Here is a 21,401-nt window from a genome sequence, read left to right on the forward strand (position 1 = left end):
AGTATTAAGAACTGTAAAAGTCCTGGGATTTTACTGTAACTACACCCTAGCACGTTAACCTGCCACGATTCCATTGTTGCAGGCAGAAGACATGAGATTCCTAGGTAAGAGACAAGGAATAATGCATTACATCACTCACATTGATGTAGGAAAAAAATCAATATTAGAAATATGGCATAATTTAAGATTCAGTTTGTTAAAAATTCATAATGTAACAGTCCCCTTCTTTACATTCCTTTTAAGCTTAGTCAGCAGGGATGTTCCAACTTGGGAAGGAGGCTAACAAGGTCAGTAAGGGAAGTAGCCAGACACAAAACATTACCCCAATTTGGATATACAAGGCTGCATGAAGCTTCAGGGGATGGTGATCTAAGGGTCCCTGGTGACATGTAGGTAGAGATAATTTCCTAATGGTCATTGTAGAACCTGCCTTCTTAAGAGAGTATCAATGGCATCTTGTGAACTTATAAAACACCTGCTAATTTCCTCCTGTAATCATTAGGGAAGAGCCTGCATCTTGTTTATTAACTCGTGGGTCAGTCCTGAACTCTGACACAGCTCAGAGGAGAAACCTGGCTGTTTCCCTTCTGCAAGCACTCGCGGGAGTCAACTTAGAATTTCTGGAGTCGACCTGGTCTCTGTTTTCGGCTACGGGCTCAGACTCTCCGGGGTCCTCTGCAGTCTGACAACAGAGCAATAGCAGTCGCTAGAGCAGCAACGTTGCTACTGGTTCCTTGAACTCCAATTCGCACAGAAGGTCAGGAAATATTGACACACGATTGTTTTTAAATGGGCTGTCAATATTTTTAAATGGGGAATACACAAACTTCTTTAATCCGAAGGGCAAAATTTTCTCTGTCATCAAAAGCTGTTTCTTGTATAAACTTGTGAATTGCTCCAGCACTATCACCCCCCCCAAAAAGTGCCAACATGGTTGGGCCATGATTCTTAGGACTATGAGATTATCCTCAATTTTGTCATCTGATGTAATTATTCCCCGTGTTGTAAGTCCTAAATTCCAAGATGTTAATGAGACAGGATCAGAGGCAGTTATGTCAAAGAGGCAGAACACAATATACACCATTAGGCTGTATCTTGGATCAATATATTTTCATATGTTAAAGAGATTTAACAAACAGAGCTAGAGGGACCGACTACCACCAAGAAAGAACTAAGGCACGGAGAATGCCTTAGGTCCAGGGAAGCGAGGTGCCCCGTGAGTGGCTATCTCCAGGGAGTGCAAGACCATAGACGTTGGGAGAAGACACGGGTCTTCCTCTAGCGCTGATAGTAAGAGAAAGCTGTCCTGCAGTGCTGGTGCCTTGAATTTCTACTTCTAAACTTGTAAGCCCTAAGATAAATTTATGTTTGTTACAACCGTCCACTCTTGGTATTTTTCTTACAGCAGATCTAGATAACTAAGACATAAACAAATATCGCTGAAAAGATTGTCCAGAACAATGGCAGTCAGTGTTATTTATCTGCTTGCAAAATGTGAAGAAATATAAAAGACCCCCCAAAATTGCTTCCCAACACAAAGAAATGATGAAATGTCATGCATATAATTTTTAAAAGTATATACACATACCATCCATGGCAATAAGATTCCCACTCAATAATCCCTACTATCTAGTAAGAAAATCTATTTTTTAAGTAAGTCCAATTATTCTCTGAAATTACTAAAATACTAAAAGTTTGATATGAATAATATTGTTGCCTGCCAACCTATATTTATGGCATCTGTCCATAAATTTAAATATATTTTTATGTCTTAAAAACAATAACTAGGAAACACCCCAAACAGCAGAATAACTCAATAGATGGCACTTCCTAGGGAGCGCTTTTTAATCTTTTACTTAAAAACTAGATCGTAAACAATTGCAACCAAAAATAGCAAGAGTACAGTGAGAGTTCATATAACCACAATGCTTCTTTTAAAAATATAATGGCATCTATGAATTTAAATCAGTTAAAATCTTCATTATATTTCATAATCTTGGAGGGAAAGACACAGGAATTTCTCCCCAGTTTAATTTTAGAGAGCAGTAAGCAGTCTGAATTTCATTAAAGAGTCTCTTAAAGGTAGGAATAATTGGAATTTTATAGAATTCTCTTATAGCAGTTCTCCAAGGAAATCTGAAAAGCACACACACGCACATACACACATTGCATCCTCTTTTACCTACCTCACCAGATGCAGAAGGAAGTCTAGTGCTCAAAAATTCTCAGATCAAAAAAGGCAAGGGTACAGATGAAGATATGAATTATTCCCAATATGCTTTTTAAGACAGAGGATAGCTTCCAAACAAGAGAGCCCCTCCCCCCCACTTTATCTGTTATCAGGCCTGAACTAGAGTTCTAGGGTTTCCTGAGAACAAGAATCTACAACTTTCTATGATAGAATTTCCCACATTCCAAAAAACTAGCTAAAAGATAAACAACTTTAACAACTCTCCTTGATCAACACCGATTTTCTGAAACATGTCTCTCCTGTGTTCTCTGCCGTCCCTCAATCCTTTAGATTGGAATCATCCTTTCATCACCTTATCCTGCTTGCCAACAACACTAGGATCACTCTGAACCCAAAACACTTCCCGTCTCACTACAAGTAATCCAGAATGTTCGTAGACAGTATCTACAACATTAGCTGCCCAGCTGCAGCCCCTGGGCCACTGGACCAAGAGCCCTAGGGCGTTACAGACACAAATGTTTGTACAACATCCAAATCATATCAGATCCTATCTAACAAAATGTATCACTGATGTTAAGTAAACTACACCTGTATATGTCTTCTTACTACCTATGTATGTACACACACACACACACACACACACACAGTCACAAGGGGCTTCAAAAATTCATGGAAAAATTCCATTACTATTCTATTTTTTCTATGAGCTTTTTAAAGCCCCAGATTTTGCTAAGTCAGTTCCAACTCAGAGCAAAGCCAAGTACAATAGAAGGAAACACTGCCTGGGCCTGCACCATCTTCACAATCGATGCTGTGTTTGAACTCATTGTCCTCCCACCGATGGGGCTCCTCTGGCACTCTATTAAGTTTCTGCTGGTATTCACTAAGTTTCCACTGGCCAATTTGTTCAGGAGTAGACTGCCACATCCTTCTTTTTAGTCTGTTTTAATCTGAAAGTTCTGCTGACACCTGTCTACTGTGGATAACCCGGATGATCTTGAATTACCTTAGCTTCTAGCTTAGCTTCCAGTTTCACAGCAACACAAAAGTCACCACAGTACAACCTGACAGATAAGTGTAGGCTACATATGAAGGTTTCCAAAAGTTTAGAAACAAGGCTGTCTGCTCCCAACAAGATTTAGAGTCCTGGAAACCCTCTCCCTGGAGGGAGTCATTCCTATGACTCAGAACCAACTCGACAGCAGGAGAGAAGCTAACTGTGACTGTGATTGGGTATTAAATGCAGTCCTGAATTCCCTAGTTGTGAAGAACAAAACAGATACGAATAATGTGATCTCACTAGCTGACTTTTTAAAATTTGTGTTTTGTTGTTTTCAAAAATGAGACATATTTGTTCTTTATTAGTGAGGGAGATGGTCCCCACACAGTGAAGAACTATAGTCCTTATATAGGAGACATGATCACAATAATTATAACAAAATGTTTAAAGCATTCTTCACGTTTCCCCATTTTCCCCACAGTACATACGCCAGAGGCATGACAGTACAGTAACACAATGATACACCCACTGCAGAGAAACCCAACAAGGATGTTGCATGCGACTTTCTGACATCCTAACACAAGAAGATAACCCCAAATGACCAAGACAAATAGATTGTGCCCGTGAGACCAGTTTCTCCAAATGCAGATTCTGGCTCAAAAAGCCTAATGTGGGACCCAAGATTCTGCATTTCTAACAAGCTCCTACCTGATTTAATGCCAATGCTAGAACAGACACTTAATGAGCAAGTCAGTATAGTTTGAATTTTAATTATCCCAGTATAGTTTGAATTTTAATTATCCCTGTTAAGCCCCCAAAGTGCCTTCAAAACTTAAATCTTGTGTTTGAACAAGTTACTTTTAATTTTGATCAAGTTATTTCCATAAAGTGAGGGTTCAACTTCCAGGAAAGTTTTTATGCTTTGAATAGCTTTGAAATTACTGTCTCTGACCGAAGTCCTACAATTTTAAATCAACAATGGTAATATTCATATCACATCAATAGTTTTCAATGTATATAGAGAAAACTTCAAAAAATATTTTGCTTTTACTCAGAGGTTCAAAGCATTAAATAAATCCCCAAACAATGCAGAACATGGGAAATGGACACTGATCTAACAATTCCTGAAGACTATTATGCTATCACTAAGTCCTAACAATCCCGGGAAGTACCATATATACTCAAATATAAGCTGGCCTGAGTATAAGCCGAGGTACCTAATTATTACTGGGAAACCAGAAAAACTGACTGACTCGAGTATAAGCCTAGGGTGGGAAATGCAGAAGCTATTGGTGAGTTTCAATAACAAAAACAAATGAAAATAAAATTACTAAAAATTGAGACATCAGTGGGGTAATGTATTGAAATATTTATTTTAAATAAAAAACATAAATAAAAGGGCATTAAGTCATTTAACATTAGTAAGCCAACACAGTAAGTGGAAAATAGGTTAAATAAAAACAATAAGGTACCAACAATGATACCTTAAGAGTACTATTCCCTCAGCAACCAAGCTAAAATGTAAAGAGATAAAATCCTTCAAAACTGGATTCCTCATGATCATCCGTATCCCAATGTAGAGCTTCAGCTGGTGTGAGGTTATCATAGACGCTGTCCTCACTGAGATCGCCGTATCACCATCACTGCTGTCATTTTCATACAAAGCACAGTCTTCACTGCCATCCATAGCATTACTAATACTACATTTCTGGAAGGCGCATTGCACCATGTCTTCTGGAATGTCTTCCCATGCATCTCGAACCCACTTTGCTATTAACTCTATATCAGGCTTCATGAGATCTCCTTTTGTTAGTCGGGCTTGACCAGATGATATTCATTCATGCCACATCCTTCACACATGGTCTTTAAAAGGCTTATTCAGAGATACACGTCATAGGATGGCTCTTATTGGTTAGATGTGAGTAAACAAACGTTCAAAGCCCTGCAGTGTCAGCCGGGCTTTGAATGAACAGCAGAGAAACGGCAATCACCCGCGAGACCACAGGCGCTCCTCCCATTTCTGGGGTTGTGGGGGGGCAGCGAGATGTTACACCTCGCTGGGGTACCACTGACCCATGTATAAGCTGAACCCAGATTTTTTTATTAAACATTTTATTAGGGACTCATACAAATACAACTCTTATCACAATCCATACATACATCAATTGTATAAAGCACATCTGTACATTCTTTGCCCTCATCATTCTCAAAGCATTTGCTCTCCACTTAAGCCCTTTGCATCAAGTCCTTTTTTTCCCCTTCCTCCCCATGCTCCCCTCCCTCATGCACCCTCGATGATTTATAATTATTATTTTGTCATATCTTGCCCTGTTCGGCGTTTCCCTTCACCCCCTTTTCCGTTGTCCGTCCCCCAGGGAGGAGATCACATGTAGATCCTTGTAATCGGTTCCCTCTTTCCAACCCACTCACCTTCTACCCTCCTAGTATCACCCCTCACACCCCTGGTCCTGAAGGTATCATCCGCCCTGGATTCCCTGTGCCTCCAGCTCCTATCTGTACCAGTGTACAACCTCTGCTCTATCCAGACTTGCAAGGTAGAATTCGGATCATGATAGTTGGTGGGGAGGAAGCATTTAGGAACTGGAGGAAAGCTGTATTCTTCATCGGTGCTACATCACACCCTGACTGACTCATCTCCTCCCCTAGACCCCTCTGCGAGGGGATCTCCAGAGGCCAACAAATGGGCTTTGAGTCTCCACTTTGCACTTCCCCCTTCATTCACAATGGTAAGATTTTTTTTTCTGATGATGCCTTATAACTGTACCCTTTGACACCTCGTGATCACACAGGCTGGTGTGCTTCTTCCATGTGGGCTTTGTTGCTTCTGAGCTAGATGGCCGCTTGTTCACCTTCAAGCCTTTAAGACCCCAGACACTATCTCTTTTGATAGCCGGGCACCATCAGCTTTCTTCGCCACATTTGCGTATGCACCCATTTGTGCTCGGCGATCGTATCATGAAGGTGTGCACCCAATGATGTGATTTTTTGTTCTTTGATGTCTGATAACTGATCCCTTCGGAACCATGTGATCACACAGGCTGGTGTGAACCCAGTTTTTAAGCAAATTTTTTGTGCTGAAAAACTTGGCTTATACACGAGTATATACGGTAGTTCTTATCATCCTCATTTTTACATCTAGAAAAATGGAAGCTGAGGTCTGTCTGGAAAAAGAGCACAGATTGCTGGTGATGAAAGTGAAATTCAAATCTACTTGCATGAATGGATCACCACAAAACATACCTTATTATCAAGAGAAAATGTTCATGATAATTTTTAAGGGGAAAAGGATATGATGGGAAGCATTTTCATATCAAACATATTAACCGAGCCTTTGGGAAGTGAGCATCTGCTTCTTTTCCCACTTGGACATTACAGACTAAAGTTCAAGGGACTATTTCTATCTCCTGGCTCTGCTGTGAGTTTAAGGTAAAGTACAGTTCCCTTAGTGGGGTTTCCAATTCAGGTCCTCCAGATGTAGCCTATAGAGGGTGTTGTGCACTTGTTCAAACAGTCCAATGTTTGAATTGTCTAGAGCACATTGCCTGGGTCACCAGAGGTGGCTAGGCTTAGGAGCTAGGTCAAAAGCGCTCAATTAGGAACACAGTGCAAGCAATGGTAAGTGTTTTTCCCATTGGCAGATTGCCCTCTAATACAGACATGATACCCACACCCTTCTGATCTGATCTCCCAGTAAAGTTCACTAATTATTTTTTGTTTTTTAATCATTTTATTGGGGGCTCATACAGCTCTTATCACATTATATCCATGCATCCAATGTGTCAAGCACATTTGTACATTTGGTGCCATCATCATTCTCAAGACATTTTCTTTCTACTTGAGCCCTCAGTATCAGCTCCTCATTCCCCACGCTTCCCCTTCCCTCCCTCCAAAACCCTTGATAATTTATAAATTGTCTGTTAATTTGGGGGGGTGCTGTAGAAGATTGCTATATGGTAGGATTAAGTGGTCTTCTCCTCCCCTCAACACGGAAAACTCACCCCATCTGTAGTGAGGCCACAGCTTGAGGTAGTTTGTTTTTAAATCATTTTATGGGGGCTTATACAACTCATCACAATTCATACATACATCCATTGTGTCAAGCACATTTGTACATTTGTTGCCATCATCTCAAAATATTTGCCTTCTACTTGAGCCCTTGGTATCAGCTCATTTTTTCCCTCCCTCCCCGCTTCGCACCCCTTCCCTCACTCACACTTGGTAATTTATTTTTGATAATTTATAAATTATATATTATTATTTTGTCATGTCTTACACTGTCTGACATCTCCCTTCACCCACTTTTCTGTTGTTTGTCCCCCATGGAGGGGGTTATATGTAGATCCTTGTGATTGGTTACCCCTTTCAACCCACCTTCCCCTTACCCTCCTGGTATTGCTACTCTCTCATTGTTGGTCCTGAAGGGCATGTCTGTCCTGGATTCCCTGTGTTTCAAATTCTTATTTATATCAGTGTATACCCTCTGGTCTACCCAGATTTGTAAATTAGAATTGGGGTCATGATAGTAGGGGGTGGGAGGGAAGGAAGCATTTAAGAACTAGAGAAAAGTTGTATTTTTCATCATTGTTACACTGCACCCTGACCGGCTCATCTCTTCCCTGTGACCCTTCTGCAAGAGGATGTCCAGTTGCCTACAGATGGGCTTTGGGTCTCCACTCCGCACCCCCTCATCCACAATGACATGGTTTTTATTTCTTTGATGCCTGATACCTGTCGGTAGTTTTAACATGTTCTAATGAGGAGTGTTCAATAGTTTGTGGGAATTAGGTAGGCCAAGCCTGTTGCTTGGGGACCAGATTAGAAGGCTGTATGGCCTTGAAACTGGAGCCAGTCTTTTTTCTTGGTTTTTGTCCTTACAGAAGTGGACTCACACAGTTTTTGTCCTCTTATGATTGACTAATTTCACTCAGCCTAATGTTTTTAGGAACTGGTCTCTCTTGATAACGTCCTAAATATGTGAGATGAAGTCCTGCCATTCTGAGTTCTGTCCTTCTCACCTACAGACTCTGAAACATGCCTCAGATAAGCGAATTCAGAACTAAATTGCAGCTTGTTCCAACTTTATCTCATGCCAAACTCTATATGGCAGTGGAATTGGAGACAACAGAGTGTAGAAATCAAGTGATATTTAATATCCCTATTAGTCTATCTCCCAGATGAGGCTTCCAAATTGTTCAAGTTAGACAGCCATAGATGTGAATTGTAGCAGCCCATCAACAAGGTGTGAAGTGAACCACAGGTCACAGAAAATACACTAAAGGCCGCACACGTACTAGTAAGTTTTCAAGCCTTCATTCGCGTCTGTGTACAGAGGATCTTAAAGTGTGACCCAGGGACTTCTGAGAGAACCCAAGACTCAGTGATTCAAAGGTCAAAACTTTACCATACATCCCTACCCCAGTCAGTCCTACGGCTTTGGGGCTTGGCTCCAGAGGAGTCCCTCTGGGACATGGGGGTACAGTGAATGGTGTGACCCTTTGCTGGGTATGCCTACACAGTAGGGTACACTGGGCCCCTCTAGGGTTTACCCTATGGGTGCCAATAAATTCCTTCCCTTTTGCTTAAACAAAACAAAACTTTACCATAATAACACTGAGATGGCACTTGCTTTTTTCAATCTCATTCTTTTACAAGTGTACAAAATATTTTCTAGAAGCTGTGTGACATACATATACAACAGAGGGAATGCAGTTGTATACTGTCGTGGCTGTCGTATACTGTCACAGATTAAAGATATTTGTAAAAATTCAAAACAAGGCCACTTTTATTACTACATTTAAATTTTGAAAAACTTCATTATTTTTAGAATACATATTAGTTAAGATAAGCATTACAGTTTATTTTAATTTTGTCATATTTTAAAATTTAAACTGCTTTCATAAACTCTTAATTTTAATTTTTAAGAAGTAAATACCTAGATTAAAAACATCACAAACAAAAGATTTTTTAGGATAAAATTTAAGAGTAAAAGGTAGGACAGCACTGCTGTTAAGCAAAAGTAGTTATTTTATAACCAGACTAAATATAATTATTAAGAATCAAATATAAATCTAACTTCAAAGTCCCATTCTGAATTCATTCATCAGAAATGTAATGCCTATCATGTTCACAGGAATTTCAAAAAGTTTGTGGAAAAATAGAACTGAAAGATAATAAACATTTTATACAAGCTTCTTGAAAGTGCCTTCCATATATCAGGTAGGTACCACGCTAAAATTCCACAACATCCCTACTTATTTTAACTCCTCACCAAGTCTATTTGTGGGCTCTATTCAAATCTCTCCCAGGGCCCTGCTGGTGCATTGGGTAAGTGCTGGGCCGTTCACTGAAGAGCAGCAGGTGGACCCCACCCGCTATTAGGAAGAGAACAATGAGTTACTCTGCTTCTGATCTCAAGATTTATGCCTAAGAAACCCTGTGGAGTTCTGCTCTGCCTAAGGACCTGCTAGGAGTTGGAAATAACTTGAGAGCAGTGGGGTTTGGGGTCTTTATTTAAATACATGAAGGAAAAAAGTCAGGTTCACACAGAAAAATTATGGTGTATTTAACTGCATCACAAAGGTCCATCTGTGCAAGTACTGTGTCTACTTTGCCATCTTGTGTTCAGCAAAGAAACTGCACATTATTTTCATTATTTTATATCCACTGATTTTTATACAGGTCATTATCAGTTGCAGAGATATGTTATAAAAGCCAACGGTGGTTGTAGTTTTTAAATCTATTCCTTCATTTTATTGTTTGCTTCTTGACTTTTGAAGCTTTGTTATCAGGTACATCCGGTCTTCCTAATGCACTGACCTTTCTGTCTTAATTTGAAGAGAAAGAAATGAGAGAAAGAACTGAGGAGCTAAAAGAATGTAAGACTGTCTCAAGATCATGGAGGAAGTTAGTGTGGACTGACAAGTGCATGTAAGGGGACTAGCCCTTGCAAAGGGACATCTCAGAATGAATGCCTTTGAAAGGAGTATGTTGGTTTTTTTATGCAAGAAAAGATAAAGGATGGGTATGACTAACCTTCAACTCCATATATTTACTATCTGCACCTATGTGTACATGATCTCTTATTGTGTTCCTCATAGACGCCCACTTCCCAGTCTTTGCACGTGCTTTCTCCTGTGCCCTGGAAAGTTGGTACCATCTCTCTCTGCTAAGTTAACTCCTATTTACCTTTTAGAACCTAGGGCATCCCTTTACAATCTTCACTCTAGCACAACATCCCTCTCCTTCCTAACACCTGCCAGACATGGAAAAGGCCCTTGTGTTCCCCGAAGATTAAACATTCCATGCCTGCAGAGAACATCTCTGTTTTGAATTTCCATGTTCCCCCTTTCACCTAACACAGCATATAACACGCAAAAGATCCTCAAGAAATACTGCTATGATTGAGCCACGATAGAGAAAAAGAAAGTGAAAACCTTGTCTTCTCTATTTCTTATGAAGAATTACTACATACTAACTCACAAAAAGCAAAAATAATGTGTCATTAAATTGCTAACAATAAAAACTATGCCAGAAGACTACATTATGTGATGTTTAATTAATAATGCTAATTAAGATAAGCACCACAGTAATAAATGCCGCGGCTCCTCCATGAACGCAGTCTACATAGTAACAGGGTTCTTTCTGCATACTCCTTGTCACAGAGTCAATCCCAACGCGTAGCAGTCCTGTCGGACAGGACCAAGGGTTTCTGAGACTAAAGCTTCACAGGAGCAGACAGCCTTACCTTTCTTCCTTAGAGTGGTTGGTGGATTTGAAGCACTAACCTGGTTGTTAGCAGCTCAGTGCAGAGTCCCCATACCACCAGTACTCCTTAACTCCCACCGAAAGACTGGATGTAACCATGTAAATACATAATCTCTAGCTCAGGGGTTTGTCAGCTGTTAGACTCAGTAAGATGTTTGGAGCTCTCCATTCTCCATATGTCCAGATAATTCTCAGGGTACTGTGATAATTACATACTTGACAGAAACAGTAGGCATAAAGAAAGACCTCCATACTCCTGCCCTAGAGACCCAGGCAAACCTCCACAGCGTTTGCTGAAGAGCCCTGGGGTTCTCAGAGGCCTGCTGCCAGCCAGCTGCTCTTTTCCCATCAGCACAGCTGGGCATGTGGCCGGCACAGAGCACCTGGAGATGATACAGAACCGCTACAGCATACGCCAAAAAGAAAAAGAAAGCAGTTCCCCAGATATTACACATCATCAAATTGTGTATTTCCTAGCTTTCAAGTTTTATTGTATTTTAGGTGAAAATTGCTAAGGTTTGTTGAAAAGATCTCTTTTTCTGCCTTAACCTTGTTAGTGGCATTTACACCCAATCTAAACATAGAAATAAAGAATTTATATTTAACAAGTGACACTGTGTCTCCCTGTGGTACAGTGTGAGTAAAACCTGCATCTAAATGTGACTTCTGCCCTACAACCTTGAAGTCTGGCATGGGCTCCCTCTGGAAGACATTATCAGTAATAGTTTAAGAGAGAGACAATTACAGGCATAGCTCATTTTATGCTGTGCCCCCTGCCTTTATTGTGTGCGCAGTTTTTCACAAACTGCAGGTGTGTAGTAAATCTGCGTTGAGCAAGTCTACTGGCGGCATCTTTTCAACAAGATGTGCTTACTTCATGTCACACTTTGCTAATTTCCATAAAGTGGATTTGTTCATGTTATCACATCGTATAGTACAGTATAAATACAAATTTATATATACTGGAAAACCACAGAGGAGCGCTGGTGGCATAGTAGTTATGTGTTGGGCTGATAACTGCATCAAGCAGCAGTTTGAAACCACCTGCCACTCAATGAGAGAACAGTGAGGCTTTCTACTCCCATAAAGAGTCCCAGTGTCAGTGCTGGAAGCCACTGGGGCAGTCCCACTCTGTCCTGTGGGGTCATTACGAGATAGAATGGGTTAGTGCTGCTAGCGGGGGAGGATAAAAATCATGAACAAAGGTATGGGATGAGCTTTATTGTGTCGTTTGCTTTAATACGATGGTCTGGAACTGAAACGGCAATTTCTCTGAGGTATGCCTGTTCATTTAGTTTGCATTTTCTTTTATTTCCATCTTGGGACCTGTTAGAAATTGCCAGTAATCTGTTCATCTCATACTCACCCTACTTTCTATTACCTCTGTCCATATCCCGGTTCAGTTCCTGTTATTGCCTGTACTACTGGATTGCGCTGAATGTGTTCCTTGTCCCATTTCAATGTACTCGACACTGAACACTACATTAATCTTTCTAAGGCACACTCTGGCCATACTGTGCCTACACCCCCATCTCCCCAGCAGTTCACAATGCAAGTAGAAATCGATGTCTGAGTCTGGCTCGCCAGGACCCTCACAGTCTGACCGAACCTACCTTTTTCCAGTATTTGTTTTCATCATTCTGCAATAGATCGCTCACCTATGCTCCAGGACTTATCTCAAGCTAGTCTGTGTTTGCATCGTTGTTTTGGTCTTCCCGCACTTGTGCACTCCCACCCTGTTTCCTAATGTTCGTCTATCCTGTGCTTCAAGATTGGTCTCTACCACAAAAGCACCCTTGATGCTCCTGGCGCACAGGGCTGCCTCTCTCCACTCTGCGAGCATTGTCTTTGTAGTCCTCCTACCCCAGTCTTCATTCAGTCTATGTAATAGTTATGTATCCTCTCCCGCTGGAATGGCCCTATTCACACTGACCCCACAAGACAGAGTAGATCTACCTCTGTGGGTGTCCAACGCTGTAATTCTTACAGGAATAGAAAAACTCATCTTTTCCCCGACGGAGCAGCTGGTGATTTTGAGCTCCTGACTTTGTGTTTAGCAGCTCAACACAAAACCCATTACGCAACCGGGGTTGTTGTAGGTCAGAATTGACCCGATGGCAGTGAGTTTGAGTTTTTGAAACCAGAGTAGAATTTCCAAGAGCAGGATCTATCCTAAATAAGTTTCTTGATAAAAGAAAGAAAATAAGAATTCGGGGGGGGGTGACATTTATTTTAATTTTGCAAGGGGGCAAAAGATTATTATTGATAGTAAAACATTTAAGAGTTATGATTAAATAAGAGGTACTATACACTCAAGATTATTAAATAAGATATTTAACTGGAAGAAGTGTGTATTACTTTTCAAACTAGCAACCCAGTAGCCTAGAATACAACAAACAATAAAGCAAAATTTTATTATAATGCCTCATTTATCTACTAACGCTGGGAAATGAAGTTCACATAAGCGTATTTTCCAGATTAGTGGCTTTCCACTGTAGAATCTGAACTCAACAGGTCTGGAGCCGAGGCCAGCTAAGAGATGCTCCCAGGACACTGGCTTCTAGAACAGGGCTGCTTCCACTTTGTCCTCTCACACTTTTCATCAGAGAAATTCTTCCTCGGCCTCCAGTATATAGGTATATTACAATAAGTAACAAATCAGACAGGGCTTTTCATGAAGTTGATGATTTCGACAGTATTGCAGAGCACAACATCTAAGTTGGGTGACCCTTTTGGGTTATAGGCACATGCTGCTCATTCAGAACCAAGGCTGCAGTGATGATGCAACATGGACAAGCACTGCCAGAAACACCTGGGATTCATTACATACATGTTCCATGTGGAGTTGATGTTTGGTCAGTGCCCCTCAGAACCCTTACCTGTTGCCAAAAGTTTTGTGACCCCCACATTCGGTTATGACCACAGTTAAAGAGGCGCTGCTCTAGATCACTCAGTCTAGCAAAATTACTTAATCCCACAAGGGAGGTTATTTTGAGCAATCCAAGGCATACCACATACACTCATGTATAAGCCGAGTTTTGCAGCATATTTTTGGTACCGTTTTTGTGGTAAAATTAGGTGCCTTGGCTGATATTCAGGTTGGCTTATACTCGAGTATATACAGTACTTCTTTATGGTAGGCCAGGTTGCCTAGAGAGAGAAACACTGACACTCGTAAATGTGTAAGAAAAAGTTTTATATCAAGAAGTAATTATATATTATGTAGTCTAATTCAAGTCTATAAGTTCCTCTTCAGACTCTGTAGTCACATGCCAGTGACACAGAACGGTGAACCAGGAAGCAAGGATATCGCAGGCTGCTGGGGTAGAGTTGTGTGGATTCAAACAGTGGAAACTAGGCTGGGTGCCCACAGCTCTTAGGGCCAGGCAGCCCACGTGGGTCCCCCCTTGAGGCAGACAGAGTCCCAATGAAAAGTACTGGCAAAGAAGAAGGCAAAAAAGACACAGAGAGAGAGAGCATCTCAAAAGCCACATGCCCCAGGAGGTGTCATCAAACTAACCTGATTGACAGGTTTAACTCCACCCTTAGCCATAAAAGTCAACCAACTACTACACTAGTCATTTGCTTTAGAAAGAAGCAGTGGTAATGTTTATTTGGGAAAGTTTACTCATGTCTGGTGACTAAATGATATCACTATAGGCGTCCATTGTACACTTGGGTCTTCGTGTTTGGTCCCTTCCTACATGGCCGCTTGCTGGCCAGCATAAACTGTCTTGTCACACTGTTCACTCCCTCTAACTTACTTTTAATTTCGGACTCCTAATGTACTATAAAATTTATCCAAGATTTTATTCCACTTGGATCCACAATCAACACCCGTGGAAGCAGCAACCAAGAAATCAAATGACATATTATGCAAGGAAAATCTGCTGGAAAATATCACTTTAAAGTGCTCAAAAATAAAGATGTTCCATTGAAGACGAAGGTGCACTTGAGGACCTATGGTACTTTCAATCACATGCAAGGGAAAGCAGGCCTCTGCATAAGGAAGCCTGGAGAAGAGGGGAACTTTGAATTGTGGAGTGGTAAAGAATGATGAACGTGCCTGGAAGGACATGGGAAGGACAAATAAGCCGATCTCACCAGTAATACGGCCAGAACGCTCTTTAGAAACAGGAAGCTAAGACTGTCTCACACTTGCTTATCAAAAGGCCAGTGCCTAGGGAGAAGGATATCATGCTTGGCAAAGGAGGAGCTCAGTGAGACAAACTGACACGGGGGCTGCAAGAGCAGGGTCAAACGCAGAAGTAGTGCAGTGCCAGGCAGTGCTTCCTTCTGCTGTGCACGGGGTCACTATGAAGTGGAACTGACTTGATGGAACCTAGCAACAACAACTTATCGTGGCTGAGAAAATCAGGTAATGAAGCTTGCTAACACAACACCAATAAAAACTGCTTCGAGTGTGAACTGAAGACTCTAGAAAGGAATGTTTTACAACTTTCCTCTAGTTCTTGAATACTTCCTCTCCCCCACTATCATGATCCCAATCCTACCTTACAAATCCGACTGGACTGAAGGATGTATACTGGCATGGTTAGGAACTGGAAACACAGAGAATCCAGGACCGATGAACTCCTCAGGACCAGTGGTGAGAATGGCGATACCGGGAAGGTGGAGGGAAGGTGAGGGAAAAGGGGGGAACAGATTACAAGGATCTATATATAACCTCCTCACTGGGGGACAGACAGCTGAGAAGTGGGTGAAGGGAGACATAGAACGGTGTAAGATATGACAAAATAAAAATAATTTATAAATTATCAAGGGTTCATGGGGGAGAGGGAACAAGGAGGGAGGGGAAAAGTGAGGAGCGAATACCAGGGGCTCAAGTAGAAAGCAAAAGTTTTGAGAATGATGAGGGACAAACCCAGGGACAAGGGAACAAGAAGTGATCCAAATCGGTGGTGAGGAGGATGTAGGAGGCTGGGTAGGACGTGACCAAGGGTAATGTAACCTAGAGGAATTACTGTAACCCAAATAAAGGCTGACCATGATAGTGGGACAAGAGGAAAGTAAAAGGAAATAGAGGCAAGAGCTAGGAAGTAAAGGGCATTTACAAAGGTCTAAATTCAGGCATGTACATATGTAAATATACTTATATATGAGGGTGTGGAAATAGAACTATATGAATATATGTATAGGTTTAGTATTAAGGTAGTAGATGGACATTGGGCCTCAACTCAAATACTCCCTCAATGAAAGAATACTTGGTTCTATTAAACTGGCATCCCATGATGCTCACCTTCCTGACACGATCACTGAAGACAAGGCGGATGAAGAAGCAAATGTGGTGAAGAAAGCTGATGGTGCCCGGCTATCAAAAGATAGTCAGTCTCGGGTCTTAGAGGCTTGAAGGTAAACAAGTGGTCATCTAGCTCAGAAGCAACAAAGCCCACATGGAAGAAGCACACTAGCCTATGTGATCAAGAAGTGTCGAAGGGATCAGGTATCAGGCATCATCAGAACAAAAAATCATATCATTGTCAATGAGGGGGAGTGTGGGATGGGGACACAAAGCCCATCTGTAGGCAACTGTACATCCCCTTACAGAAGAGTCCCAGGGAGGAGATGAGCCAGTCAGGGTGCAGTGTAGCAACGATGAAACATACAACTTTCCAATGGTTCCTAAGTGCTTCCTCCCCTCCACAGTCATGATCCCAATTCTACCTAACTAATCTGGCTAGACTAGAGGATGTACACTGGTACAGATAGGAACTTGAAACACAGGGGATCCAGGTTGTATGATACCTTCAGGACCAATGGTGAGAGTGGTGATACCAGGAGGGTGGAGGGAGGGTGGGGTCGAAAGAGGGAACTGATTATAAGGATCTAGGGGTAGTGGGGAGGAGATGAATCACTCAGGGTTCAGTGTAGCAACAATGAAACTCACAGCCTGCCTCTAGTTCTTAAACGCTTCCTCCCCCCAAACTCTCATGATCCCAATTCTACCTTGCAAACCTGGTTAGACCAGAGGATGCACAGTGGTACAGATGGGAACTGGAAACACAGGGAATCTGGGACAGATGAACCCCTCAGGACCAGCGGTGAGAGTGGCGATACCAGGAGGAAAGGAGGGGTAGGAAGGGGGAACCAATCACAAGGCTCTACATAGAACCTCCTCTATGGGGGATGGGCAACAGAAAGGTGGGTGAAGGGAGACGCCGGGCAGTGAAAGATAAGATAAAATAATAATTTATAAATTATTAAGGGTTCATGAGGAAGGGGAGAGTGGGGAGGGAGTGGGAGGAGAAAAAGGAAAATGAGCTGATTCCAAGAACCCAAGCGGAAAGCAAATTTTGAGAATGAGGGCAACGAATGTATAAGTGTGCTTTACACAACTGATGTATGTATGGATTGTGATAAGAGCTGCATGAGCCCCAATAAAATGATTTTTTTTAAACCCAATTATGGAAAAAAAATACAACACACACACACACACACACAAGGATCTACATATAACCTCCTCCGTGGGGGACGTACAACAGAAAAGTGGGTAAAGGGAGATGCTGGAAAGTGCAAGATATGACAAAATAATAATTTATAAATTTTCAAGGGTTCCTGAGGGAGGGAAAAGTGAGGAGGGAGGGGAAAAAATGAAGAGATGATTCTAGGGCTTAAGTGGAGAGTAAATGTTTTGAGGATGAGGGCAATGAATGTACAAATGTGCTTTACACAATTGATGTATATATGGATTGTGATAAGAGTTATACGAGCTCCTAACAAAATGATTTCTAAAAATAAATAAATAAAAAGAGACTGATGAGGGAAACAAATGTACAAAAGTGCTTGACACAATAGATATATGTGTAAATTGTGATAAGAGTTGTACAAGCCCCCAATACAATGATTTAATTTTTTTTAAAAAAAGAAAGGAATGTTTATGCATGGTGTTTTGATTTACTTCTTACTCCAGATTTCTAAAAACAATTTTTCTCCTGACAAGGCACTGGAAAGTTACTCAAATAAACTGGATAGCAATGAGCTACTTTGGAATTAAATTGACTAACACGTCTTTCCTTCCAAAGAAAATTTAGTACAGAGATGCTACAAACAATTTTGCATTTCAGAAATCCATTGTTTTTTTAATCAGATTGTGAATTACTTAAGGAATAAATACTGTCCACAGTCAGAATTATAACTTTGCTGCCTAATACAAAGCATATGCTTGTTACGAATTATGAACTCCATCACTAAGTACCATACTCAAGAGGTTACATAGCATTAAATTTAGGAAGTGCAACCAATAACTTTTGAAGTACACAAGAAAAATACCACTAACCTCTTATGCATATCCAACAATCACTTTTTTTGTTATGTTTTTTAAGTTCCTCTTCAGTTACATCAATTAACCTTCCTTTCAATCCCGTCAGGTCCTTTCCACTTTTGGTCAGTCGGATCCAATCCATGAGACTTCTGCCCTGCTTCAAAGGAACCTAAGAAAGCAAAGGAAGAATTAAGTTTGGCTTCAACTCCCTTGTTTTCTCTTTTTCCTGCTCCTTATCTTCAGGCTCTTATTTCAATCTTCATTGCTCTTATTTCTATTACAAAGTCTAATGAAATGCAAAACGAATTCAACAAATCCTCCTAAAGCTTTAGGAGGTAGTTAATATTGTTACAGAATTAGAGATATAAATAAAGCATTACTTAAAATATCTGGGCTATGAGGTAGGGCTTATTCTGTCATACAAACAATCATCATAAACATCATCTTATCATTATGACATATAACTGGAAGAGGATTGAACCATGAAGGAAGACAACTACGTCCGGTTCTGACTCTGCCATTAATTTGCTATGAATTTTGGAAAGTCACTGGTCTTTTTAGACCTTGTATTTTCACCTTAAAATAAACAGTGCCAACTGTGAGAACTGTGCTCCCTTAACAAATTAGTTATATGAAATATAATTTTATCCTAAAACAAAGATGAGAAGGTAAGGAGGGGCTGAGAAGCTAGCTTAATGGAAATGGAAAACACAGAGTGGAAATGTTGAGAATGTTGACCCGCTGTGGAAAGTGTAACGATGCCATGGAACAATCTGCACACAAATTGTTAAACAGGAATCTAATTTGCTATGCAAACTATCACCTCAAATGTGATACAATTTTGAAATTCTTTTTAAAACAACCGAACAGATTGGATAAAAGGAAAAATGAACAACTGCCTAATGTTGAGTTTCTGGATATCCATTTGTCACTGAGTGGATCTGAACTCGTAGCACAACTGTGAGACCAAGTGAAACTGCCCAAGGCTGTAAATCTGTACAGAAGCAGGCTGCCACGTTTCTCCTGTGAAGCAGCTGATGGGTTTGAACTGCCAACCTTTTGGCTAGCAGGAAAACATTACAGCTGATATCAAGGGCTCAAGTAGAAAGAAAATGTTTTGAAAATAATGATGGAAACAAACGTACAAATGTGCATGACACATTGGATGAATGTATGATTGTGATAAGAGCTGTACGAGCCCACAATAAAATGATTTTTTTAAAGAAATCACAAGACAATAATGTCCTAAAAACAAAATAAAATAAAAGATTAATAATAATAATAGAAAATAATAAAACTAATACTCAGGACCAGTTGAAGAGGAGTAGATTCTGAATGCATGGGCACCCCATGTACGTCAGAGTAAACCTCTGTTCCAAGGGGTGTTTGACAGGTTATTATGGAGAAAGTTCACCAGGTCTTTCTTTCAAGGAACTTCCACATAGACTCCAATCTTTACCTTTTCAGTTAGCAGCTAGACAACTGGTTGGCAAACTATAGCCTGTGCCTACTTCTTCAATAGCCTGGTGATGGTGATGATGATGATGGGCCTCAAAGGCTAAAATAGGAATAATTATTGAACTATGCCTTGAGGATTTAATAATGGAATTTATATATATATATATATATGTATATATATATATATAATATTCAAAGCGTTTAATTGTTTGTTTTCCAACCAGTTAAAACAATCTAGTTGAAAAATGTTGAAGACTTCTGTATGGGTTAGGACAACTGTTTAAATGAATGCAATTAGTTTACAACAATAGAAGAACAAGTAAAAAAAAACCCAACATAATCAAGGAATGCATACAATTCATCTTTCCTGAATTATACCTGTAAGTGTTCATTTACCCTGAAAACACCAACAGATCTCTGTGCCTGGTCAATAGATACTGTTAATTCTCGTCATCACTGAAACTGTTGTTGTTAGGTGCCATCGAATTACAACCCACAGCGAACACGTGCATACAACAACAAAGCACAGCCCAGTCCTGTGCCATCCTCACAACTATTCCCATGGCTGAGCCCACTGTTGAAGCCACCATGTCAATCCATCTCGAGGGCCTTCCTCTTATTCGTTTTACTGAGCATGTCTTTCTCCAAGAACCAATTCCTCGTGACATGTCCAAAGTATGGAAGACACAGCCTTCCCATTCTTGCCTCCAAAGAGCACTCTGGTCATACTTAAAAGCAGTCCATGGTTATTTTCAGTAAGCTTCACCAACACACTTCAAATACATTGAATCTCCTTCAGTCTTCCTTACTGAACATCCAACTTTCATATGCACGTGAGGCAATGGAAAATACCATGGCTTGGGTCAGGCGCACTAGGTCCCCAGAGTAACATCCTTACTTATCAATGCTATAAAAAGAACGTGCACAGCAGATTTACCTCATGCAACACATCTTATCTTTTGACAATTATTTCCATAAACACTGATTGTGGATACACGCAATGCAAAATCCTTGACAATCTCAACCTTTTCTCCATTTATCATGATGTTACCTATTGGTCCAGTTGTGAGGATTTTGGTCATTTACACATTGAGTCATAATCCGTACTGAAGACTGCAAACCTTGACCTTCCTTTATCAGCAAGTGCATCAAGTCCTCCTCATTTTGAACAAGCAAGGTTCTATCATCTGCATACCACAGGTTGTTAATAAGCCTTCCTGCAATCCTGATGTCACATTCCTCTTCATAGAAACCAGCTTCTCTGATGATTTGCTCAGCATACAAACTGAAAAAGTATATTAAGATATAACCCTGTTGCATATCTTTCCTGATCTTAAAACATGTAGCATCCTTGTTCTGTTTGCACAACCACCTCTTGATACATGTGCATGCTCCTCATGAGGACAAGGAAGTGTTGCAGAATGCCCATTCTTCTCAAGGCTATCCATTGGTGGGACCCACAGTTTAATGCCTTGACATAGTCAATGAAATGTAAGTAAACATCTTTTTGTATTGAGCCACGGTCATCCTCTGCTTTAATCCACCTGAATAAGAAATTATAACCATTGTTCCACGTCCTCTTCTGATTTCAGCCCGAACCTGGGCAGCTCCCTGTCAATGTGCGGCTGCAACTATTGCTGGATGATCTTTAGCAAAATTTTACTTACATGTGATGGCAATTATAT

General features: G+C 40.7%; 1 protein-coding gene across 5 annotated transcripts in view; it reads right to left on the reverse strand.

Annotated features, from left to right (window-relative positions):
* CYB5R4 (cytochrome b5 reductase 4) overlaps positions 1-21,401 on the reverse strand; it is an 89,098-nt gene that overhangs the window by 62,673 nt on the left and 5,024 nt on the right. For all 5 annotated transcript variants that reach the window (XM_075554820.1, XM_075554817.1, XM_075554819.1 and 2 more), the window contains exon 2: positions 18,274-18,427. In XM_075554820.1, coding sequence (XP_075410935.1) covers positions 18,274-18,427 — 154 coding nt within the window. The remainder of the gene's footprint in view (positions 1-18,273; positions 18,428-21,401) is intronic.

Source organism: Tenrec ecaudatus, chromosome 7 (genome assembly GCF_050624435.1).
Source record: "Tenrec ecaudatus isolate mTenEca1 chromosome 7, mTenEca1.hap1, whole genome shotgun sequence".
NCBI lineage: Eukaryota > Metazoa > Chordata > Mammalia > Afrosoricida > Tenrecidae > Tenrec > Tenrec ecaudatus.